Source organism: Mytilus trossulus, chromosome 2, assembly GCF_036588685.1.
Source record: "Mytilus trossulus isolate FHL-02 chromosome 2, PNRI_Mtr1.1.1.hap1, whole genome shotgun sequence".
NCBI classification, from domain to species: Eukaryota; Metazoa; Mollusca; class Bivalvia; order Mytilida; family Mytilidae; genus Mytilus; species Mytilus trossulus.
This window is the reverse complement of record NC_086374.1, coordinates 17,932,632-17,960,409: the sequence shown is the minus strand read 5'-3', so window position 1 is coordinate 17,960,409 and position 27,778 is coordinate 17,932,632. Positions and strand designations below refer to the sequence as shown.

Genomic DNA, 27,778 nt, shown 5'->3' with positions numbered 1-27,778 from the left:
ACTAAGAGTTAAACATGCAGTTGTCTATCAAATGTCCTCAATGTATAACCTGTAGTCAGCTACCTAGTCCTGCTTATCATATAACTGCCATTCTATTGTGTCATGGTTATTGAATGTTCTTTAGCTCTTAGTCTAAGCTGTGTTAATCCTTGTGTAGGAGACAGTCCATCTAGACCTCTATTAGCTGCCGAATATTGAAAGTCATTACATTGAGGTAGTGATACACCTGAAATATGGGAATTATTGCATTAGTATGTCATTTGAAATTCTGTTAAAAACCAGTTAATTTGTGTCTCCTATTTACGTGTTTAAGAACAAAATGCTGAACTTTCGTTCGCTTTGTTTATGTAGCATTAGCGGACTTCATTTCCCAATAATTGTCCATGTTTATCAAAACTTGTTTACCTTGTCAACAACAAAAATAAACTAAATATAAACAAGAATGTGTCCCCAGGACAAGAATGCCCCACTCGCACTATCATTTTCCATGTTCAGTGGACCGTGACATTGGGATAAAAACTCTAATTTGGCATTAAAATTAGAAAGATGATATCATAGGGAAAATGTGTACCAATTGTGTCGATTGGACTTCAACTTCACCAAAAACTACCTTGACCAAAAACTTTAACCTGAAGCGGGACAGACGGACGAACAGACGAACGGACGCACATACCAGAAAACATAATGCCCCCTACTATCGTAGGTGGACATAAAAAGAAGATGTGGTATGATTACCAATGAGACAACTATCCACAAAAGACCAAAATGACACAAACATTAACAACTATAGGTCACCGTACGGTCTTCAACAATGAGCAAATCCTATACTGCATAGTCAGCTATAAAAGGTCCCGATAAGACAATGTAAAACAATTCAAACGAGAAAACTGACGGCCTTATTTATGTAAAAAATGAACGAAAAACAAATATGTAACACATAAATAAACGACAATTACTGAATTGCAGGCTCCTGACTTGGGACAGGCACATACATAAATAATGTGGCGGGGTTAAACATGTTAGCGGGATCCCCCCTAACCTGGGACAGTGGTATAACAGTACAACATAAGAAATAAACTAAATATAACATTTTTTTTCGAGTATGCTTTATTGTCGCAAAGAGGATATGCCATTGAATAACAGGCACAATTTCTGAAACGTGGTGACGCACATGAAAATTTATGAATTTCTTTGAAATTACACGTCTATACATACATGGTCATCTTTTCTCAAACATGTTACATTCTCAAGTGACATTTTCTTGTATCTCTATTTCAACTCTTGTTTAACTCACCAACTATTGACTGTGGTACTGTGTGTTTAATTATTATGTTTCTTTTGTGAACACGTACCCATGTCAATTTGATTCTATTTAAAGAAGAATTTCAGTGGCGGATCCAGAAATTTTCATAAGTTGGGGCGCACTGACTGTTTAAGAGGAGGCCCGATCCAGTCATGCTTCAGTGATTCCCTATATAATCAACCAATTTTTTCCCAAGAAAAGGGGGTGCCCGGTCCCCTGTGCCCCTCTATATCCGCCTCTAAGAAATCTATCTAGCTGATATCTGATAGTTTCCTGAATTTCTTGTTTTTCTGGGGTGTTGAAAATTATAATTCGTTTTACATGGATTTTTTTAATTCTTACCTCCATTTTGTGGTTGTCTTCTGTCATACCTAAAGCCTCCATGGAGATAAGAAGGCATTTGGTTTGTTAAGCTACTGCCAAATGACCTTGACCATTCCATGTTCCCATGGAAATACATCCCAGAAAGAGGCAGTGGTGGCACATTTGAGAGTTGGGTAAGTGTAGATGCCGAATTGCCACGAATAACCGCTGACCTTTCTGCTTTTCTCGTTGTTGGCATTACTGAAAAAGAAGAGGACACTATAAGATTTGTTTGTGCAATACTTTTAACTTTTTGTGTAAGAGCCAATTCTATCTAGCATAATCGGCACAACATGAGGAATATTTAAATAATTCTCAAACGAACCTAGGTGGAGATGCAATCGCTTAGGTATCATTCTGCTGGTTGAGTAAATATGGAAAAGATACTCTTAATCAAAACCAAACTTCTATTGGTATTCAAATTTTAACAGTTATAAACATATAAAGGAGAAATTGGCTCTGTCCGTTTTTCATAGGACTTATATGCGTTTTGAAGATAAAAGCATATATATAAGTAGATAAACCAAACAAAGATTAATTAGAGAGCAATTACGACAGTTTCATCAGAAGAAACAATTCTTTATTTTGAGATTGAGTGTTGCTTGCTTAATATCAAGCTAAAGCATCTCCAAAAGATTATATAGATATCACTATATAAATACCTGACTGGTTTAATCCTTGGTCTCTCTCGAGAAGTTTCTGGTGTTTTCGCCATTTTGCTCTTCTGTTTTGAAACCAAACCTAAAAGTTGTAAGCAATCTCGTATAACTGAACGTATATGCTATTGACATGCAAGTATAATTCCTTTTCAAAGATAAGAAGATGTTCTATGATTGTCAATGAAACAAATATCAAAACAGAGTCCAAATACGTGATTTTTTTTTTAACAAAAACACCATATTCCATGCAAGGTATAAATTCAAAAAGGAGAAAGTCAATAAAAACTGTCAAAATCAAACTTCAGATACACGGAACAAAAGGAAGAGAACTGTCATATTATTGAATTCTTACAGGTATTTTCAAGTCGAAGGACGTTGTGGGTTATACCGGATTTTATAAATAGCTTAACCTTCTACTTGGACGACAGTTCCAGTATATTGCCAAAATTTGGTAAATGTGACAATCTTAAATTGTAAGGTAAGGAAGCCAACTATAAATCCCATGCCATACAGGATAGAAGGCTATAAAGGGCACCAGAATGACTAAATATGAAACAATTCAAACGAGAATACCAACATTCTAATTTTTGCTAAAACAATGAAAAACAAATATGAAAGCAACAATCAATGAAAGCAACTGAAATACTTACTTCTTACTTTGTACAACCAAAAAAAGAATGTGGCAGTGTTAATCATGTTCGTTAGCGATCAACTCCTCTAATTTGGTGTTAACTTGAAAAGGCTTTACCAATAAATAAAATAATCTTTATTTTAAGAGGATGATCCCATTAGTTAAAACTAATCTTCCTGAGAGTCCTCAAAATAATAATAACATAGTTATAAGTACAAACAGTATAATAAAGTTATATTATACACAATATACAATTGTATTGAAATAATAATGAAAATGCATATTAATTTGCACAATTGATGGAAAATTTGTAACATTTTGTTTTAAAAGATACAAGTGTATCACTCATTTTGATTTCATTTGGTAAACTGTTCCATATTTGAGAACCTGAATATGTAAATGTTTTCTTTAAAAAATTTGTTTTTGGTTTTGGAAGATTTAATAGTTTTTCATCAGCTGAACGTAAGTTATAGTTTTGATTATTAGTAAAATGAAAATTTTCTTTTAAATAGTTAGGAACCATGCCATTAACTGATTTAAATACAAGTATGGCCTTTTGGTATTGAATTCGTTTTTCCACATTTAACCAGTGTAAACTTTTAAACAATAAACTGGATGATGTCATTATGTCAGCTTCTACTATAACCCTAGCAGATTTCTTTAATAATTTATTAAGTTTATTTATTTTACTTTCACAACAACTTCTCCATATATTGCAACAATAATCAAATAATGGCAGAATATAAGCATTAAAATAGATAATACGTATATGCATAGGTAAATATTTTCTTATCTTTTGTAATAAGTTGATTCTATTTGATATAGTAATTGACATTTTATCTATTTGCTGATTCCAATTTAAGTTTTTGTCAATATATAAACCAAGTAGTTTTTCACAATCTACATTTTCTATTTGTTCATTTGAAATATTTATATCTAAACTGTTTCCATTTAAACAAAGCCTTTGTTTTGAACCAATATTACCAATGATAATACAACTACACACTAAACATCAAATGATTCAATCAAAAGCTTTATTCAAAGTCGGCATGTCATAGAGCAATAACATAAGCTCTTTTTTGGCTTTTATAACCGAAAAATTCACACATTTACACAATAAACATACACAATCCTAAAATCGTCGACTTAACTATGCAAAAGTTTCTGAGTAAATAAATGTAGTTCAAATTTGAGACAGCGGGTAACCGATTAATATCCATGGAAATTCGATATGCCAATGCTCATAAAACTGCATCCACAACACCAATGACCGAGCTTGAATTGGCTTTTGGATCTTACGATTCCGCAGTTTTTTGTTGTTATCTTATTAAGTTTTCTTCCAAAGCAGTTTATGTGATTTGATCATCTGTCACTTAATTTATCAGATCTTAAAATTCACAGTTATACAAAAACGTATTCGGAATGTGTTTTTGACTTTTTCAAATCGTTTTATATGCAAAGACAATCTGCATGGTCATCGACACTCAAACATAGCGGAAATGATATGCTTGTATCTGTTCGGGAAAAAAAACTGTGGATGTTCTTGGACCGCTTTAACTTAACACTGGAGTATGATGGAGTAATCGCATTACATTGTTTCGTCGATGGTGTCACTACCTAAATTTTAAACAAGTATTGTTATGCCTTTACTTTTCTACATTGCCTTGAGGTATAGGGGGAGGGTTGAGATCTCATAAACATGTTTAACTCCGCCGAATTTTTGCGCCTGTTCCAAGTCAGGAGCCTCTGGCCTTTGTTAGTCTTGTATTATTTTTTATTTTAGTTTCTTGTGTACAATATGACGTTCATTATCAATGAACTAGTATATATATTTGCTTAGGGGTCAGCTGAAGGACGCCTTTGGGTGCGATAATTTCTCGCTACATTGAAGACCTGTTGGTGACCTTTTGCTGTTGTCTGTTCTATGGTCGGGTTGTTGTCTCTTTGACACATTTCCAATTTCCATTCTCAATTGTATTTGAACATGTTTGAATTTTTATTAAAACAAATACAATGAAACAGGAGATACAACAAGTTTATTTTAAATCACCTGAACCCTGGCCTCTGTAAGATCTATCTTCATGGCTAGCTCTTCTCTGTAAAACACGTCAGGATAATGTGTTTTGTGGAAAGCTTTCTCCAGTTCTTCTAGTTGGAAACTTGTAAACGTTGTTCTATAACGACGCTGTTTTCTCTTTCCAGTAGGACCCACTGTAAAAAACAATACAAATGAAAGACCTTAACTGGAACAATTATGTCCAACAATTGTAAGCTTCAATATATTCATCAAACCGTCCTACACATGTCCGGGGCTTTTTTTCAACATTTGTTCCGGTGCAATCATACAACATTACACCGTTCTTAATATTACTAGCGCTTGTTCGATACCTCTGCAGCTGATGAACTGTTTGTAATCGCTGGAGGTATCACCTGCCAAGTAATCAGTGCTTTCACTGGTACTGGCATGAAGATACAGATTGAAGTTTTCTATTTGTTTTTGAAATTTTATTAATTAATTAATGTTTCTCCCTCGTGCTTGTATTCCATGTATGAGCTTTGCATTACTTTTAGGCCTTATTTGGATATATCTTTTCTTTAACATTTGTTTTATGTTTTGAATTTTTAGATATAATGACCTCGAACATTGTTGAACATCAATTGTCAAAAGAGCATCTGGTGTAATAAATGTGTTACCGTTTTAACCTTCTCAATGTCAGTAATCAAATAAACGAGATATTTACATTTTCCAAAAAAATAAAAAATACTCTCTGCGATTTGAAGCTATACAATTGACAGCAAATTGAAAACGATCTTATCTGAAGTTTTGTGGAATTTCCATATGCCTTATCGGTATAAACCTCTTATGGCAGATTTAATATGATTTCAATAATACTCCCAAACCAAGATAAATGAATCCTTAAATGTGTAAAATATTAATGAATCCTTATAACTTCTTTGTCGGGTAAATAGTCATTGGACGCACTATTTTATAATTGTGAGAGAATATGTGTCCTCGTGAAGTAAAAAAACAAACAAGGACGTAATAATAGTACCCAAACCCAGAATGGTGTTCTATCCAGGATGCTTGGTGAGCTTTGGACAATTTTGTTAATCATGCATGAATTGTATGTTTGCGTTTATTTTGAAAAACAAATTATATAGAAAACTCAAAAACAACCAATACTGTTTAATGACACATTTAACTAAATTTTATATTTAACTTTTTGTTGCCTTTTTTTACAATGAATTGTCCACAGTCATCGAGTTAATGTTGAGTTATGAGGAGATACCTTATTTTTGCCGAATTTGTGGAATTTTTCATTAATATTCTAACCCTAGATTCGATATTAACATTTGCGCATATTTAAGTGTTGACGCATTACAAAATTAAAACTAACTAGTATCTCAATTGTTTGTAAAACAATTGAAAGGTCTTTCCTGTAAAAGTGATGCTTTCATAATGTACTTTGTACGACCTTTCGTTTGATATACGACAAGCATACCTTCTGAAACTTTTTACTTTTATCACTTAATGACCTCATCCGCCTACATTTTTGATATCGGAATTATTATATATGTAACATAGAGTAGATGAGCTTTCATTTGATATGCGACAACGCCATATTCTAGAAAGTTTGATTTTTGCACTCAATAACCCTATCTTACTAATTTTTGAAGGTCAGGAATTTGCTATTTGAAATGTACACATAATGACCTTTCATTTGATATACAACAACCCTACCTTAAAAGAACATTTATTTTTTGCACTCAATGACCCCATCCAACTCATTTTTGGGAGACGTCAATTTGAAATTTGAAATGTTCGCTTTATGTTCTTTCATTTGATATGCGACAACCTTACCATCTGAGAAATTTGAATGTTTGCACTAAATGACCCCACCCGTCTCCCTTGGATGAAAAGGGGGTTTCAAATTTTCATTTTTAAGTAGAGTTTATTAAGACCTTCAATTTGATATATCAGATGACCCCATTTGACAAAGTGCAAATAATGATGCAATATCAACAATATAAATAGAAATTATGAAACTTACAAAGTCAATGCAAAACATGAAAATTTCAAATTGAATTTTTTAGTGTTTTTTTAAATGGAATGTTTTTGGTATTTTGTCAAACATATAACTATGTCAACCTCTTCAATTTCTTAAACATTTTAAGTGGTAAGCTCTTGATGATTCAGAAATACATGCCTCCGCTCGCAAAACTTAAAACTGCATTATCTCTAAAACGACAATAGATATCTCAAATCTGTTAAATGATAAATGATCTACAGTTAAAGGACAACATTATAGAAAAAGAATTAAGACAATTTTAAAGTTCACTAAGGTCACAATTAATCATCAAATATATGATGCAATACAAAACTTGAGAACCGGAAGTCGTAAAGACATGGGACTATCACCATTCAACTCAGGACCACTTGACCTTTTAAATATCACAAGGTCAAGGTCATAGTATAATGTGAAGGTCAAGGTGAAATTTCATCATGACCTGACATTGACCTCAAATTGAAGGTCTTGAACTACTGATCATCTTTTAAGTTTATAGTAGGTTGATATCTGTTACCTTTAAAAAGATATACACAAAATACTATACTTTTAATAATCATCCCGTTGTAACTTTTGAACAGACGGTCGGACATTTTTGGGCTTATTACATAAATTGTAGAGTTCGTCGAGAGGAACATTTTATACGCTGTATGTAGGCAGCAAAGTCTTATCGTTTTCCTAATATGTAAGCTTGAAATTGCAGCGTAATTTTTTTTTGCACTCTGTGACCTTTGACCTTGGGTGCATATTAATGTCACATGAATTAAAGATTATTGGTGAAGGTCCCAAGTCTCTACGACTTCCAGTTCTTGCAATAGATTTTTTCTAAAATTGTATACAATTTTTCAAGGGGAATAACTCCTTATAAGGGTTAATAACAAAATGATTGTATTTGTTCATTAACATTGCCATCTGTTCCTGTACATGTTGCCGTTTTCAAATCGATTCTATCTCTAACATTTTTTGAGAAATGAGCAAAGGAAAGAAATTGTTTCAAGGGGAAATAACTCTCAAAGGGGATGATGAAATTCTATGCAGCCTCATATGGTAATACATCATGATGAGATGTACCTATTGTCCAAATAAGATCATGATATCTTTAAAAACAACGAGGGGGGGTCATGTTGAAAAAAATCAATAAAAGGGAGATAACTTCTAAAGGGGATGATGAAATCCTACACAGCCTCATCTGGTAATACTTCATAATGAGGTCTACCGATGGTCCATATTTGGTTTTGATAACTCCAATAGAAAAGAGGGGAGGCCATGTCAAACAAATGCTGGATGAAAAAAAAAAAAAAAAAAAAAAAAAAACTAGTATCTCAATTGTTTGTAAAACAATTGAAAGGTCTTTCCTGTAAAAGTGATGCTTTCATAATGTACTTTGTACGACCTTTCGTTTGATATACGACAAGCATACCTTCTGAAACTTTTTACTTTTATCACTTAATGACCTCATCCGCCTACATTTTTGATATCGGAATTATTATATATGTAACATAGAGTAGATGAGCTTTCATTTGATATGCGACAACGCCATATTCTAGAAAGTTTGATTTTTGCACTCAATAACCCTATCTTACTAATTTTTGAAGGTCAGGAATTTGCTATTTGAAATGTACACATAATGACCTTTCATTTGATATACAACAACCCTACCTTAAAAGAACATTTATTTTTTGCACTCAATGACCCCATCCAACTCATTTTTGGGAGACGTCAATTTGAAATTTGAAATGTTCGCTTTATGTTCTTTCATTTGATATGCGACAACCTTACCATCTGAGAAATTTGAATGTTTGCACTAAATGACCCCACCCGTCTCCCTTGGATGAAAAGGGGGTTTCAAATTTTCATTTTTAAGTAGAGTTTATTAAGACCTTCAATTTGATATATCAGATGACCCCATTTGACAAAGTGCAAATAATGATGCAATATCAACTATATAAATAGAAATTATGAAACTTACAAAGTCAATGCAAAACATGAAAATTTCAAATTGAATTTTTTAGTGTTTTTTTAAATGGAATGTTTTTGGTATTTTGTCAAACATATAACTATGTCAACCTCTTCAATTTCTTAAACATTTTAAGTGGTAAGCTCTTGATGATTCAGAAATACATGCCTCCGCTCGCAAAACTTAAAACTGCATTATCTCTAAAACGACAATAGATATCTCAAATCTGTTAAATGATAAATGATCTACAGTTAAAGAACAACATTATAGAAAAAGAATTAAGACAATTTTAAAGTTCACTAAGGTCACAATTAATCATCAAATATATGATGCAATACAAAACTTGAGAACCGGAAGTCGTAAAGACATGGGACTATCACCATTCAACTCAGGACCACTTGACCTTTCAAATGTCACAAGGTCAAGGTCATAGTATAATGTGAAGGTCAAGGTGAAATTTCATCATGACCTGACATTGACCTCAAATTGAAGGTCTTGAACTACTGATCATCTTTTCAGTTTATAGTAGGTTGATATCTGTTACTTTTAAAAAGATATACACAAAATACTATACTTTTAATAATCATCCCGTTGTAACTTTTGAACAGACGGTCGGACATTTTTGGGCTTATTACATAAATTGTAGAGTTCGTCGAGAGGAACATTTTATACGCTGTATGTAGGCAGCAAAGTCTTATCGTTTTCCTAATATGTAAGCTTCAAATTGCAGCGTAATTTTTTTTTGCACTCGGTGAACTTTGACCTTGAGTGCATATTAAAGGTCATATGAATTTAAGATTATTGGTGAAGGTTCAAAGTCTCTATGACTTCCGGTTCTCGAAATAAAATTTTTGAATTATTTTTTTTAATTTTTAAAGGGAAATAACTCCTTATAAGGGTTAGTAACACATTAATTGTTTATGTTTATAAACATTGCCTTCTGTTCTAATACATGCTGTCATTTTCAATTAAATTCTATCTCTGATACTTTTTGAAAAAAATGCAAATAAAAGAAATTGCTTCAAGGGGATATAACTCTCAAAGTAGATGATGAAATCCTATGCAGCCTCATATGGTAATACATCATTGTGAGATCTACCTATTGTCCAAATAAAGTCATGATATCTTTAAACACATTTTGGGGGGACCATGTTGAAAAAAATTAATAAAAGGGAGATAACTTCTTAAGGGGCAGGTGAAATCCTACAAAAGTTCATCTGGTAAAAGTTCATGTTGAGGTCTATCGATGGTTCAATTTTGGGATTGATAACTCCAATAGAAGCGGTAGGACGGCGTGCCAAAAAAATGCTGGAAGAAAAAAAAGAAAAAAAAACATTAGAAAAACAATAAGGTCTTTCCCATGTAGGGGAAAGACCTTAAAAAAAAACATGCGAAAAACAATAAGGTCTTTCCTCACGGAGAGGAAAGACCTTAACAATAAGGTCTTTCCTCGCGGAGAGGAAAGACCTTAACTAGTATCTCAATTGTTTGTAAAACAATTGAAAGGTCTTTCCTGTAAAAGTGATGCTTTCATAATGTACTTTGTACGACCTTTCGTTTGATATACGACAAGCATACCTTCTGAAACTTTTTACTTTTATCACTTAATGACCTCATCCGCCTACATTTTTGATATCGGAATTATTATATATGTAACATAGAGTAGATGAGCTTTCATTTGATATGCGACAACGCCATATTCTAGAAAGTTTGATTTTTGCACTCAATAACCCTATCTTACTAATTTTTGAAGGTCAGGAATTTGCTATTTGAAATGTACACATAATGACCTTTCATTTGATATACAACAACCCTACCTTAAAAGAACATTTATTTTTTGCACTCAATGACCCCATCCAACTCATTTTTGGGAGACGTCAATTTGAAATTTGAAATGTTCGCTTTATGTTCTTTCATTTGATATGCGACAACCTTACCATCTGAGAAATTTGAATGTTTGCACTAAATGACCCCACCTGTCTCCCTTGGATGAAAAGGGGGTTTCAAATTTTCATTTTTAAATAGAGTTTATTAAGACCTTCAATTTGATATATCAGATGACCCCATTTGACAAAGTGCAAATAATGATGCAATATCAACTATATAAATAGAAATTATGAAACTTACAAAGTCAATGCAAAACATGAAAATTTCAAATTGAATTTTTTAGTGTTTTTTTAAATGGAATGTTTTTGGTATTTTGTCAAACATATAACTATGTCAACCTCTTCAATTTCTTAAACATTTTAAGTGGTAAGCTCTTGATGATTCAGAAATACATGCCTCCGCTCGCAAAACTTAAAACTGCATTATCTCTAAAACGACAATAGATATCTCAAATCTGTTAAATGATAAATGATCTACAGTTAAAGGACAACATTATAGAAAAAGAATTAAGACAATTTTAAAGTTCACTAAGGTCACAATTAATCATCAAATATATGATGCAATACAAAACTTGAGAACCGGAAGTCGTAAAGACATGGGACTATCACCATTCAACTCAGGACCACTTGACCTTTTAAATATCACAAGGTCAAGGTCATAGTATAATGTGAAGGTCAAGGTGAAATTTCATCATGACCTGACATTGACCTCAAATTGAAGGTCTTGAACTACTGATCATCTTTTAAGTTTATAGTAGGTTGATATCTGTTACCTTTAAAAAGATATACACAAAATACTATACTTTTAATAATCATCCCGTTGTAACTTTTGAACAGACGGTCGGACATTTTTGGGCTTATTACATAAATTGTAGAGTTCGTCGAGAGGAACATTTTATACGCTGTATGTAGGCAGCAAAGTCTTATCGTTTTCCTAATATGTAAGCTTGAAATTGCAGCGTAATTTTTTTTTGCACTCTGTGACCTTTGACCTTGGGTGCATATTGAAGGTCACATGAATTAAAGATTATTGGTGAAGGTCCCAAGTCTCTACGACTTCCAGTTCTTGCAATAGATTTTTTCTAAAATTGTATACAATTTTTCAAGGGGAATAACTCCTTATAAGGGTTAATAACAAAATGATTGTATATGTTCATTAACATTGCCATCTGTTCCTGTACATGTTGCCGTTTTCAAATCGATTCTATCTCTAACATTTTTTGAGAAATGAGCAAAGGAAAGAAATTGTTTCAAGGGGAAATAACTCTCAAAGGGGATGATGAAATTCTATGCAGCCTCATATGGTAATACATCATGATGAGATGTACCTATTGTAAAAATAAGATCATGATATCTTTAAAAACAACGAGGGGGGGTCATGTTGAAAAAAATCAATAAAAGGGAGATAACTTCTAAAGGGGATGATGAAATCCTACACAGCCTCATCTGGTAATACTTCATAATGAGGTCTACCGATGGTCCATATTTGGTTTTGATAACTCCAATAGAAACGAGGGGAGGCCATGTCAAACAAATGCTGGATGAAAAAAAAAAAAAAAAAAAAAAAAAAAAAAAAATAGTATCTCAATTGTTTGTAAAACAATTGAAAGGTCTTTCCTGTAAAAGTGATGTTTTCGTTATGTACTTTGTACGACCTTTCGTTTGATATACGACAAGCATACCTTTTCAAACTTTTCGCTTTTAACACTTAATGACCTCATCCGCCTACAGTTTTGAGATCGGAAGTATGATATATGTAATACAGAGTAGATGAGCTTTCATTTGATATGCGACAACGCCATTTTCTAGAAAGTTTGATTTTTGCACTTAATAACCCTATCCAACTAATTTTTTGAGGTCGGGAATTTGATATTTTAAATGTACACATCATGACCTTTCATTTGATATACAACAACCCTATCTTTAAAGAAAATTTATATTTTGCACTCAATGACCCCATCCAACCCATTTTTGGGAGACGTCAATTTGAAATTTGAAATGTACGCTTTATGTTCTTTCATTTGATATGCGACAACCTTACCATCTGAGAAATTTGAATGTTTGCACTAAATGAACCCACCCTGCCCACTGGGATGAAAAGGGGGTTCAAAATTTTCATTTTTAGGTAGAGTTTATTTAGACCTTCAATTTGATATATCAGATGACCCCATTTGACAAAGTGCAAATAATGATGCAATATCAACTATATAAATAGAAGTTATGAAACTTACAAAGTCAATGCAAAACTTGAAAATTTCAAAATGATTTTTTGGTGTATTTTTCCATGGAATGTTTTTGGTATTTGGTCAAACATATAACTATGTCAACCTCTTCAATTTCTTAAACATTTTAAGTGGTAAGCTCTTGTTGATTCAGAAATACATGCCTCCGCTCGCAAAACTTTAAACTGCAGTATCTCTATAACGACAATAGATATCTCAAATCTGTTAAATGATAAATGATCTACAGTTGAAGGACAACATTATAGAAAAAGAATTGGGACAATTTCAAAGTTCACCAAGGTCACAATTAATCATCAAATATATGATGCAATACCAAACTTGAGAACCGGAAGTCATAGAGACATGGGACTATCACCATTCAACTCCGGACCACTTGACCTTTCAGAGATCACAATGTCAAGGTCATAGTATAATGTGAAGGTCAAGGTGAAATTGCATCATGACGTAACATTGACCTCAAATTGAAGGTCTTGAATTACTGATCATCTTTGCAGTATATAGTAGGTTGATATCTGTTACCTTAAAAAAGATATACACAAAATACTAGATTTTTAAGAATCATCCCGTTGTAACTTTTGAACAGACAGTCGGACATTTTTCGGTTAATAATATAAAATGTAGAGCTCGTCGAGAGGAACATTTTATACGCTGTATGTATGCAGCAAAGTCTTATCGTTTTCCTAATATGTAAGCTTGAAATTGCAGCGTAATTTTTTTTTGCACTCAGTGACCTTTGACCTTGGGTGCATATTCAAGGTCACATGAATTACAGATTATTGGTGCAGGTCCCAAGTCTCTACGACTTCCGGTTCTGAAAATAAAAAAATTCTAAAACTGTTCACAATTTTTCAAGGGGAATAACTCCTTATAAGGGTTAATAACAAAATGATTGTATATGTTCAATAACATTGCCATCTGTTCTTGTACATGTTACCGTTTTCAAATCGATTCTGTCTTGAATACTTTTTGCTAAAAATGTAAAAGAAAGAAATTGCTTCAAGGGGACATAACTCTCATAAGGGATGATGAAATCCTTAGCAGCCTCATATGGTAACATATCATGATAAGATCTAGCTATTGTCCAAATAAGGTCATGATATCTTTTAAAACATTTCAGGGGGGCCATGTTGAAAAAAATCAATAAAAGGGAGATAACTTCTAAAGGGGATGATGAAATCCTACAAAAGTTCATCTTGTAAAAGTTCATGATGAGGTCTATCGATGGTCCATATTTGGTCTTGATAACTTCAACAGAAAGGGGAGGAGGCCTTGTCAAACAAATGTTGGAAGAAAAAAAAGAAAAAGAAAAAACACTAGTATCTCAATTGTTTGTAAAACAATTGAAAGGTCTTTCCTGTAAAAGTGATGTTTTTGTAATGTACTTTGTATGACCTTTCGTTTGATATACGACAAGCATACCTTCTGAAACTTTTCGCTTTTTACACTTAATGACCTCATCCGCCGACATTTTTGAGATCGGAAGTATGATATATGTAACACAGGGTAGATGAGATTTAATTTGATATGCGACAACGCCATGTCCTAGAAAGTTTGATTTTTGCACTCAATAACCCCATCCAACTAATTTTTGGAGGTCGGGAATTTGATATTTCAAATGTACACATCATGACCTTTCATTTGATATACAACAACCCTATCGTAAAAAAAAAATATTTTTTGCACTCAATGACCCCATCCAACCAATTTTTGGGGGACGTCAATTTGAAATTTGAAATGTACGCTTTATGTTCTTTCATTTGATATGCGACAACCTTACCATCTGAGAAATTTGAATGTTTGCACTAAATGACCCCACCCGTCCCCCTGGGATGAAAAGGGGGTTTAAAATTTTCATTTTTAAGTAGAGTTTATTAAGACCTTCAATTTGATATGTCAGATGACCCCATTTGACAAAGTGCAAATAATGATGCAATATCAACTATATAAATAGAAGTTATGAAACTTACAAAGTCAATGCAAAACTTGAATATTTCAAATTGATTTTTTGGTGTTTTTTTCCATGGAATGTTTTTGGTATTTTGTCAAACATATAACTATGTCAAATTCTTCAATTTCTAAAACATTTTAAGCGGTAAGCTCTTGATGATTCAGAAATACATGCTTCCGCTCGCAAAACTTCAAACTGCATTAACTCTAAAACGACAATAGATATCTCAAATCTGTTAAATGGTAAATGATCTACAGTTGAAGGACAATATTATAGAAATAGAATTGGGACAATTTCAAAGTTCACCAAGGTCACAATTAATAATCAAATATATGATGCAATACCAAACTTGAGAACCGGAAGTCGTAGAGACATCAGACTATCACCATTTAACTCAGGACCACTTGACCTTTCAAATATCACAAGGTCAAGGTCATAGTATAATGTGAAGGTCAAGGTGAAATTTCATCATGACCTGACATTGACCTCAAATTGAAGGTCTTGAATTACTGATCATCTTTTCAGTTTATAGTAGGTTGATATCTGTTACCTTTAAAAAGATATACACAAAATACTATACTTTTAATAATCATCCCGTTGTAACTTTTGAACAGACGGTCGGACATTTTTGGGCTTATTATATAAAATGTAGAGTTCGTCGAGAGGAACATTTTATACGCTGTATGTAGGCAGCAAAGTCTTATCGTTTTCCTAATATGTAAGCTTGAAATTGCAGCGTAATTTTTTTTTGCACTCTGTGACCTTTGACCTTGGGTGCATATTGAAGGTCACATGAATTAAAGATTATTGGTGAAGGTCCCAAGTCTCTACGACTTCCAGTTCTTGAAATAGATTTTTTCTAAAATTGTATACAATTTTTCAAGGGGAATAACTCCTTATAAGGGTTAATAACAAAATGATTGTATATGTTCATTAACATTGCCATCTGTTCCTGTACATGTTGCCGTTTTCAAATCGATTCTATCTCTAAAATTTTTTGAGAAATGAGCAAAGGAAAGAAATTGTTTCAAGGGGACATAACTCTCAAAGGGGATGATGAAATTCTATGCAGCCTCATATGGTAATACATCATGATGAGATGTACCTATTGTCCAAATAAGATCATGATATCTTTAAAAACAACGAGGGGGGGCCATATTGAAAAAAATCAATAAAAGGGAGATAACTTCTAAAGGGGATGATGAAATCCTACACAGCCTCATCTGGTAATACTTCATAATGAGGTCTACCGATGGTCCATATTTGGTTTTGATAACTCCAATAGAAACGAGGGGAGGCCATGTCAAACAAATGCTGGATGAAAAAAAAAAAAACAAAAAAACTAGTATCTCAATTGTTTGTAAAACAATTGAAAGGTCTTTCCTGTAAAAGTGATGTTTTCGTAATGTTCTTTGTACGACCTTTCGTTCGATATACGACAAGCATACCTTCTGTAACTTTTCGCTTTTTACACTTAATGACCTCATCCGCCTACATTTTTTAGATCGGAAGTATGATATATGTAACACAGGGTAGATGAGCTTTCATTTGATATGCGACAACGCCATGTTTTAAAAAGTTTGATTGTTGCACTTAATAACCTCATCCAACCAATTTTTGGAGGTTGGGAATTTGATATTTCAAATGTATACATCATGACCTTTCATTTGATATACAACAACCCTATCGTAAAAGAAAATTTATTTTTTGCACTCAATGACCCCATCCAACCAATTTTTGGGGGACGTCAATTTGAAATTTGAAATGTACGCTTTATGTTCTTTCATTTGATATGCGACAACCTTACCATTTGAGAAATTTGAATGTTTGCACTAAATGACCCCACCCTTCCCCCTGGGATGAAAAGGGGGGTTAAAATTTTCATTTTTTAAGTAGAGTTTATTAAGACCTTCAATTTGATATATCAGATGACCCCATTTGACAAAGTGCAAATAATGATGCAATATCAACTATATAAATAGAAGTTATGAAACTTACAAAGTCAATGCAAAACATGAAAATTTCAAATTGATTTTTTGGTGTTTTTTTCCATGGAATGTTTTTGGTATTTGGTCAAACACATAACTATGTCCACCTCTTCAATTTCTAAAACATTTTTCGTGGTAAGCTCTTGATGATTCAGAAATACATGCCTCCGCTCGCAAAACTTAAAACTGCATTATCTCTAAAACGACAATAGATATCTCAAATCTGTTAAATGATAAATGATCTACAGTTGAAGGACAACATTATAGAAAAAGAATGTGGACAATTTCAAAGTTCACCAAGGTCACAATTAATCATCAAATATATGATGCAATACAAAACTTGAGAACCGGAAGTCGTAGAGACATGGGACTATCACCATTTAACTCAAGACCACTTGACCTTTCAAATGTCACAAGGTCAAGGTCATAGTATAATGTGAAGGTCAAGGTGAAATTTCATCATGACCTGACATTGACCTCAAATTGAAGGTCTTGAACTACTGATCATCTTTTAATAATATAGTAGGTTGATATATGTTACCTTTAAAAAGATATTCACAAAATACTATACTTTTAATAATCATCCCGTTGTAACTTTTGAACAGACGGTCGGACATTTTTGGGCTTATTATATAAATTGTAGAGTTCGTCGAGAGGAACATTTTATACGCTGTGTGTAGGCAGCAAAGTCTTATCGTTTTCCTAATATGTAAGCTAGAAATTGCAGCGTAATTTTTTTTTGCACTCTGTGACCTTTGACTTTGGGTGCATATTGAAGGTCACATGAATTAAAGATTATTGGTGAAGGTCCCAAGTCTCTACGACTTCCAGTTCTTGCAATAGATTTTTTCTAAAATTGTATACAATTTTTCAAGGGGAATAACTCCTTATAAGGGTTAATAACAAAATGATTGTATATGTTCATTAACATTGCCATCTGTTCCTGTACATGTTGCCGTTTTCAAATCGATTCTATCTCTAACATTTTTTGAGAAATGAGCAAAGGAAAGAAATTGTTTCAAGGGGAAATAACTCTCAAAGGGAATGATGAAATTCTATGCAGCCTCATATGGTAATACATCATGATGAGATGTACCTATTGTCCAAATAAGATCATGATATCTTTAAAAACAACGAGGGGGGGTCATGTTGAAAAAAATCAATAAAAGGGAGATAACTTCTAAAGGGGATGATGAAATCCTACACAGCCTCATCTGGTAATACTTCATAATGAGGTCTACCGATGGTCCATATTTGGTTTTGATAACTCCAATAGAAACGAGGGGAGGCCATGTCAAACAAATGCTGGATGAAAAAAAAAAAAAAAAAAAAAAAAAAAAAAAACATGCGAAAAACAATAAGGTCTTTCCTCACGGAGAGGAAAGACCTTAACTAGTATCTCAATTGTTTGTAAAACAATTGAAAGGTCTTTCCTGTAAAAGTGATGTTTTCGTAATGTTCTTTGTACGACCTTTCGTTCGATATACGACAAGCATACCTTCTGTAACTTTTCGCTTTTTACACTTAATGACCTCATCCGCCTACATTTTTTTAGATTGGAAGTATGATATATGTAACACAGGGTAGATGAGCTTTCATTTGATATGCGACAACGCCATGTTTTAAAAAGTTTGATTGTTGCACTTAATAACCTCATCCAACCAATTTTTGGAGGTTGGGAATTTGATATTTCAAATGTATACATCATGACCTTTCATTTGATATACAACAACCCTATCGTAAAAGAAAATTTATTTTTTGCACTCAATGACCCCATCCAACCAATTTTTGGGGGACGTCAATTTGAAATTTGAAATGTACGCTTTATGTTCTTTCATTTGATATGCGACAACCTTACCATTTGAGAAATTTGAATGTTTGCACTAAATGACCCCACCCTTCCCCCTGGGATGAAAAGGGGGGTTAAAATTTTCATTTTTTAAGTAGAGTTTATTAAGACCTTCAATTTGATATATCAGATGACCCCATTTGACAAAGTGCAAATAATGATGCAATATCAACTATATAAATAGAAGTTATGAAACTTACAAAGTCAATGCAAAACATGAAAATTTCAAATTGATTTTTTGGTGTTTTTTTCCATGGAATGTTTTTGGTATTTGGTCAAACACATAACTATGTCCACCTCTTCAATTTCTAAAAAATTTTTCGTGGTAAGCTCTTGATGATTCAGAAATACATGCCTCCGCTCGCAAAACTTCAAACTGCATTATCTCTAAAACGACAATAGATATCTCAAATCTGTTAAATGATAAATGATCTACAGTTGAAGGACAACATTATAGAAAAAGAATGTGGACAATTTCAAAGTTCACCAAGGTCACAATTAATCATCAAATATATGATGCAATACAAAACTTGAGAACCGGAAGTCGTAGAGACATGGGACTATCACCATTCAACTCAAGACCACTTGACCTTTCAAATGTCACAAGGTCAAGGTCATAGTATAATGTGAAGGTCAAGGTGAAATTTCATCATGACCTGACATTGACCTCAAATTGAAGGTCTTGAACTACTGATCATCTTTGCTGTTTATAGTAGGTTGATATCTGTTACCTTTAAAAAGATATACACACAATACTATACTTTGAAGAATCATCCCGTCGTAACTTTTGAACAGACGGTCGGACATTTTTGGACTTATCATATAAAATGTAGAGCTTGTCGAGAGGAACATTTTATACGCTGTATGTATAGAACAAAGTCTTATCGTTTTCCTAATATTCAAGCTTGAAATTGCAGCGTAATTTGTTTTTGCACTCAGTGACCTTTGACCTTGACTGCATATTAAAGGTCACATGAATTAAAGATTATTGGTGAAGGTCCCAAGTCTCTACGACTTCTGGTTCTCGAAATACAATTTTTCTAAAATTATGTAAAATTTTTCAAGGGGAATAACTCCTTATAAGAGTTAACAACAAAATGATTGTACATGTTCATTAACATTGCCATCTGTTCCTGTACATGTTGCTGTTTTCAAATCGATACTAGCTTGAAGACTTTTTGAGAAAAATGTAAAAGAAAGAAATTGCTTCAAGGGGACATAACTCTCATAGGGAATGATGAAATCCTTAGCAGCCTCATATGGTAACACATCATGATGAGATCTAGCTATTGTCCAAAAAAAGGTCATGATATCTTTTAAAACATTTAAGGGGGGCCATGTTGAAAAAAATCAATAAAAGGGAGATAACTTCTAAAGGGGATGATGAAATCCTACAAAAGTTCATCTGGTAAAAGTTCATGATGAGGTCTATCAATGATCCATATTTGGTCTTGATAACTTCAACAGAAAGGGGATGAGGCCTTGTCAAACAAATGTTGGAAGAAAAAAAAGAAAAAAAAGAAAAAGAAAAAAAAACATTAGAAAAACAATAAGGTCTTTCCTCACGTAGGGGAAAGACCTTAAAAAAAAAAAAAAAAAAAACATGCGAAAAACACAATAAGGTCTTTCCTCACGGAGAGGAAAGACCTTAACAATAAGGTCTTTCCTCACGGAGAGGAAAGACCTTAAAAATATGCTAATTAAAATTCTACATCTCAAATTAGATGTTTTGATGGCGTATAATAAAGACATGAGACATGGTATGGTCTAGACAATTACTTACCATCTATTTGACGAGTTGCGCTATTATCTTCCTGATTAAGAGTATGGTAGGTTGGTGCCAGATGTTTAGACGAACTGTATGCCGAACATTCTGTTGTCTTTTGTATTTCAGATGAGGTGTTGTTGTAATCTAAACAGACATGATATAGTATTAGAATATTATCCATGCAAGGTGAATTTTCTATAGGGAAAACGGTAGTATTACATTTTCCCAGCATTAGGTTGGCCTTTTGTGTACCCAAGACAGGTGAAGGAAGTCAACTTATGAGCGCTGTGATTGGATGTAAGGGTACAATATATTTTTTATTTATCTATGAATAACTGCAGTTTGTATATTTACAATATAAATTTTAAAACCTATTGAAATATTTTCTAGAGAATTATTTGAAAAGGCTTCCAAATTTTCATAAATTTGGTGCAAAATGACGGTGGGCATGGATAACATAAACCAGCTCCGTTGGAAATTGGTCATGATACTATTTGGCTTCAATTTTTAGAATACAGTAATAAAGTACAAACACCACACATAACTGTTTTATCCAAGTTTTTATTATAAAAGCTGGTAAATTTAGAAAATGTTAGTATTGTCGCCTATGGCAGAATAAATACTACCGTTTTCCCTATATTCTCCTCGCCAGGACGATGTTTATGTATCTCTCTGTCTAAATAAAATGTCTATAGAAGTTTTTATATGGTCAGTTTTTTTCTTGTACAATGTGATCGTCGGACAACTGGTCAAAACATTTACTAAATTTTATCACCGGTATAAGGAAATAGTTCGTAAATATAACTCAACATGCAGACATCTTATACGTTCAGGTATTTCACATCCAAAATTTTATGGAAATATTCTTTATAAAGCACAAAAATGTCAGTATTCTCCTCAAAAACTAACAAAACCTTTAAATAGACTTATTAAAAGGGGATATAGTTACGATACTGTTGTCAGGTCATTAAAGATTGCATATTTTGGCTTTAACATTGATTCACTGATAGGGTCTTTGCATCGGAACTAAACACATTTATTTCTAAAAAAAAACAGTTGTTGGCATGACACGGGTTATGTTCTTCTCATATATTTTATGATAGTATGATACTAAACCCCTAACGGGAGGGATTGTATCTGATATTGATATGATGAAGACATAATCTTTCAATCAGTTTAATTGAGGTCTGGAGCTGGCATGTCAGTTAACTGCTAGTAGTATGTTGTTATTTATGTATTATTGTCATTTTATTTATTTTCTTTTGTTACATCTTTTGACATCGGACTCGGACTTCTCTTGAACTGAATTTTAATGTGCGCATTGTTATTCTTTTACTTTTCTACATTGGCTAGAGGTATAGGGGGAGGGTTGAGATCTCATAAACATGTTTAACCCCGCCGCAATTTTGCGCCTGTCCCAAGTCAGGAGCCTCTGGCCTTTGTTAGTCTTGTATGATTTTTAAATTTTAGTTTCTTGTGTATAATTCGGAGTTTAGTATGACGTCCATTATCACTGTACTATTATGCATATTTTAGGGGCCAGCTGAAGGACTCCTACGGGTGCGGGAATTCTCGCTACATTGAAGACCCATTGGTTGCCTTCGGCTGTTGTTTGCTCTATGGTTGGATGGTTGTCGCTTTGACATATACACCATTTCCTTTCTCAATTTTATCCTTTAGATTTTTTGTGTGCAGTATAGTCTGCGATTTATTGATATTATCCCGAATTACACAGTTTTAACTGGTTGGTCCGAATTTTTTTCACATTTACCAATTATATCTGTTTGGGCTGCTCATCCATTTTTTCCTCATAAAACAACTGCCATACAAATCGGAGGTTTAACTAGTTATAAAATCAGGTTAAAACCTTTTTTTTTAAATGCCGGTTCCAAGTCAGGAATGTGACACTTGGTTTCCGTTGGTTTCATTGGTTGATATAGTCTAACACTTGGTTTTTTTATTGGTTGTTAAGCCTCTTAATGAATTTTCCTCGGAGTTCAGTATTTTTTTATGTAATATTTTATATGTTTTATATCATATCAATTCTTTTTCATTCAACTATGAAATTCAAATATGCAAATTACACAACCGATAATCAAACAACATGTTTGATGCTCATCAAATGAGCATAAACACATAAACAATAAAAAAACAAAAAACTTTATTAGTACTTAAAACTAATCATTTGAAGAAAAGACGTTTCATACGTACACTTTGGTAAAACTTCAGATTCAATGAAGATTGTGTTTCGTACGTGTTTTGTGTGAAATAATAACATATAAAGATCGCTAGACTAAAATTAATTAACTAGAACTGTTATTTGTTTTCCAAATATCATCACATTTAAACAATTTTGGGATTTGGCTATAATGCATTTATTATTTGCGCAGAGTAATAATGATCCTTTTCTCCGAACTAAGAACGAAGACCGTGGAAATCAGAGGCGGATTTAGGGGGCAGGGGGCCCGGGCCCCCCTTTTGAGAAAAAAAAATTTGGTTGCTTATATAGGAAATCACTGAAGCGTTACAAAATCGGGCCCCTCTTAGGCAGTCAGTGGGTCCCCACTTATGAAAATTTCTGGATCCGCCACTGGAAATCACAGAAACTTTTCATAGTCCGAGTGCAACCCTCAATCTTAAGGGCATACGATATAGGCCATTTTTTGCCTGATTAAATCAAATATGTAATAAAAAAATATACCTTCATGTGCTACTTTTTGAGTTAAATGAGGTCGAAATTTTGTGTGAAAAAAAATAGCCTATATGGAAATTTTCATCAAACTGTAGATACAGGATCAAAACTGTATCGTATGCTCTTAAAAGTAAAAATATCACAGTTTATATAATAGGTATAAATATCACAGTTTATATGATAGGTGCCAATGCTCCCATATATCTACTGGTTATCAAATATAATAAAGACACTGCTATTTTAGTGTTTGGTACAGGTAAACATTTGCTGTCAATGTTCACCACAGTTCAACATAGAACCCTATGTGAGAAAACCAGAGACCTCTTTATGTCAGAAAACACTATTTTATATCCAAACATACTATCCACATTGATCTGCGTCCACACTTGTAAATATTACAAGTCAACTATTACATTCTATATTCTGTTAGTTTTAATATCTGCCGCTTTTTAAGATGACGAAAAATAAGATATACAAATATATATTTTTCTATCATTATTTTTCAGACAAAATAGGTTATTGAAATACTTGAACTTTCTAAATGTTTTACTTGGAAAAATTATCTAATGATTTTGATGGATCTGTCGAAATTTGAAAATTTTAGTTTTAAATAGTTTTAAAGAGACTGTTTTACAAATCTAACAATGACCGGCACGGGAGAAATCAATAAATGTTTTGTATAAATCCTTTCTGCATATGGTTAATAGTTTCAACAGAGAATAGTATTATATGTTTCTGGTTTTGATAATCATTTGTTAGAATTTATTTGTTTAACTATCCCTCAAAGTTTATACAATTTAGCCTCTAAAACAGTTCTTAAAAAAAACTACAACAAAAATAACACAAAAGTTTATAATGTTAATATTGCAGTGTACATGGTAAATTTAAACACATCAATCGGTTCCTTATAGGGAGTGATGAAGTCGAGAGTATCTATTGTGAGGGGGCAATACCTTTTTGTGTTAACCTGTTATGGCCCTTTTCAAGGTGTTGTTTAACTGTTATCTTAGATCAATTGAAGCTGTTTACTGTTTTAAACCCACTTTGTTAACTGTTATCAGCCTTTTTGCATTATTTTTTAACTGTTTTTGTAAAATCGAGGTGTTGTTAACCTGTTAACGGACCCCTATTGCCCCACCCCCTCTATTTTGTGTAACCGACAGAAATTATTTAATTCATTAGAAAGAATAAGAATTATTCAGTTATTACAAATATTTGTATAGTTTATTAAATCCGAATATAATTACATGAATAATGAATAATAACTTGCGGCTAGTTTCTCTAATTTATACAACATTGCCTGCCCGAGACCCACAAAATAGATAAAAAAAACATAAAAAAAATATGGGGTATGATTGCCAGCGAGACACATTTCCACTAAATACCTAATGATGTATAATTAAACCGGTTAGCAACTATATGTCAGCGCATAGACTTCATCAATGAGAAAAAAACATACACAGCATGACTTTGAAAACAATAAAGGTAGATTCATGGTATGTCCCCATCTTGGATTGTACAATCGCAAATACACAATCGGTCTAGTTCTTTGTTCAAATCTGCAAAGGAGCAGGACCCTTTTTTGGCCCCAAAATAGTGCTGTTTTACAAAGTTGTTTAAATGCAAAAATTTTAGTTATTTATTGGACAGTAGAATGCTTCTGCTACATAAATATGGCGACTGTTTTTGACATAACAATGCACATATATCGGTTACTAGCACCATAAAGTCATGCTAAATTACTGAAAATTTCACAATTCTAGCATTTTAGTTAAAATTTAGACGGTTTTCGTGTAAAACGAAAGTGGCCGCATTCGTGTTCATCCTTATTATTGAAATGTCAGTTGTATTTTATGATAATACATAACATATATGATATATATCGGTTGAGAATGAACACGGATGCGGCGACTTTCATTTTTGACAAAAACCATCTGAAAAGTGACATGTTTCGGCATATTTGGTAGATTTTTCATATTTGAGCTTTAATCGGATCAGTTTTAATGACTAAATCATTTAAAATCTTTCACATAAACTAATTGATTCAAATGAAATAGACACTTAAGTGTTTAAAAAGTGGTCAAAATCTCTCTTCAGATGAACCTGAAATTTGAGGCCAAAATTGGTTCTTACCTACTCCTTTGGAGACAGATTCGCAATTTATTGGTTAGACTGTTTATTTATATAAAGAAAGCCGTTTAGGGATTTATTGCTTTATCCAAAATCTTTAAGCAAATGACAAATATTTGTAGGTTTAAGACGTAATGTTTTAACTCAACATTTATACTGGACTGACAGGGAAAGAAGACTTTGGCCCCAAAATATAGCAGTTTTAGAAAATTGTGAAAATGTAATCATTAAGCTATATTTTGAAAAGTAAAATGCTTCTGCTACATACATATTAGCTGCTTTTAACTATAAAATGCACAAATATCGCGTTTTATCATCATTAAGTCATGCTAAATTACTAAAATCTTCAAAAGTTTAGCATTTTGGTTAAATTTTAGACGGTTTTCGTCTATAATAAAAGTGGCTGCATTTGTTTTCATTGATAATATTGAAATGTAAGTTGTATTTGACGATATTACAAAACATATATAAAGGCTAAGGATGAGCACGGATGCGGCCACTTTCATTTTTGACAAAAACCATCTGAAAAGTAACGTTTTTTGGCTTATTTGATACATTTTTCATATTTAAGCTTGAATCAGAGCGTTTTTAATGACTAAATCGGTTAAAATCTTTCACATAAACTAATCGAATCAATTGAAATATATAGACACTTTAGTGTTTAAAAAGTGTCCAAAAACTTTCGTTAGATGAACCTGAAATGTGAGGCCAAAATCGGCCCTTACCGGACCTACTCCTTTTATTTTTTGCTTGTAGCAAAAAAAAAACCAAGTTCGATGACACCATATTTTCTTTCAATTTTTTTAAAAGCTATCTTCTCATATTTTATTTTAAAAATTCTATCTCATAGATTTTTTAGTTATACACAGAAATGTGTTTTTTTTTAATGAACAATCCAAGCAAATTTGGGCAATTCTGACCGACTCGTAGTTTGAAAAATAGCATGAGGACCCATTCTTTTTATTATATTATTGAAATAAAATATAGTCAAATTTTCATTTTGGAAAGGTATAAAAAAAAAAATCCATCTGAGGAAATGTATATTGATGATCTTGTTGCCTGAATTATGTACAAAATACAAACGAAAGACTCACGTGATCAGCAAAACGGCAACCACTAACTTACGGGCTACTGAATTGAAAAGGCACTTGTAGAATGTTTTTTGGGTTAAACATGTTTTGAAACTCACTGACAAAAACAAAATTAGACAATAGTTTGCGATAAAGTTACACTTGTAGATAGGAATTTTGTTAGAAATGTTTTTCTTGTTTTAACTGTAATTGGCATGTTTTACAACATATATATTTATTGGGTTGTGCCAGACAAAGAAAGCAGTAGACTACAGTCGTATGAAAAATTCTGCAAAAAGAGATATCAAAAACTTTGCAAAATATTAAAGAGTCAAAAGAAAATGAATATACTTACCGATAAATCTGTCTGCAAAGCTAGCAGTATTACCATCCGAGTCGTTCAATGTCTGACCATCTGTAAGGTTCCCTTCTGTTTCTGTGCTAAGAATACCATTAATGCTGTATCGGCGTAGGTCTAATGTGTTTACAGCAGACGGTAAAGAAAACGCATTGTTCTTGTCGCAATTAGTCGAGACATTTAATTGACGTTTTTCCATTACAGTGCGGTTCAATGTTTTCGTAATAGAAAGGCGCTTTAAATAAAATTTACTTCTTGGCGACAGATTTGATTTTGGCTAAGTGACTGTAACTGAGTTTGATATAAAAGTTAATTTTTAGGGCATCTTAACGATATTTTTTAGATTTTTTTTAACCAATCACAAGGACTTTTTGTGTTGTTCGGTAATTGGCAAGATAACAACATCTAGATATCAGGGCATGGTGAACTACTATGGTTTTGTAAAATTGATAATGCTAGAGTTCGTTAAATTTACAAGGTTTCGTCTGTGATGGAAGTTCTTCTCCTTGAGATATTGTACGCTTGTTAATTATTTGTCTTTTGTATTGGTCAGGAAATATATCACCGATGTGGAATTTTTCATGGTATTATATTCCTTTTGGCGTCCTTAAAGAAACTAATACTGTTTTGCGTTTTTGCGCTTGTAATTTTATAATTGCAGAAACTATACAAATGTAAATTTGTTTGAACTTTTATCAAGTCAAATGAAAACGATCCATTTCAAATGAAATTTGCCTCGACCCACTGACATGGTCTCCTCCTGAAATGCAATTGAATAAGCTATCCAACACTGCTTTTTACAAGGTGTTATGATTCTTCAGTTTCATACTGTGACGACCCCTTGCATGTGGTTGAAAGAAATTATT

General features: G+C 32.8%; 1 protein-coding gene across 1 annotated transcript; it reads right to left on the bottom strand.

Annotated features, from left to right (window-relative positions):
* LOC134704951 (retinal homeobox protein Rax-like) lies at positions 1–27,778 on the bottom strand. The gene is made up of 6 exons (XM_063563734.1): positions 26,910–27,778; positions 20,678–20,806; positions 5,007–5,167; positions 2,329–2,407; positions 1,646–1,867; positions 1–226 (listed from the first exon to the last, which is right to left on the bottom strand). The coding sequence occupies exons 1-6, from the start codon at positions 27,109–27,111 to the stop codon at positions 93–95; spliced, it is 927 nt and encodes a 308-aa protein (XP_063419804.1). The 5' UTR covers positions 27,112–27,778; the 3' UTR covers positions 1–92.

Coding starts and splice junctions, on each gene's coding strand:
- LOC134704951 (XM_063563734.1), bottom strand. CDS start 27,111: ATGGAAAAACGTCAATTAAATGTCTCGACTAATTGCGACAAGAACAAT. Junction 5,168..20,677: donor CGCAACTCGTCAAATAGATG/GTAAGTAATTGT, acceptor TGTTTTTTACAG/TGGGTCCTACTGGAAAGAGA. Junction 227..1,645: donor AAGACAACCACAAAATGGAG/GTAAGAATTAAA, acceptor CCCATATTTCAG/GTGTATCACTACCTCAATGT.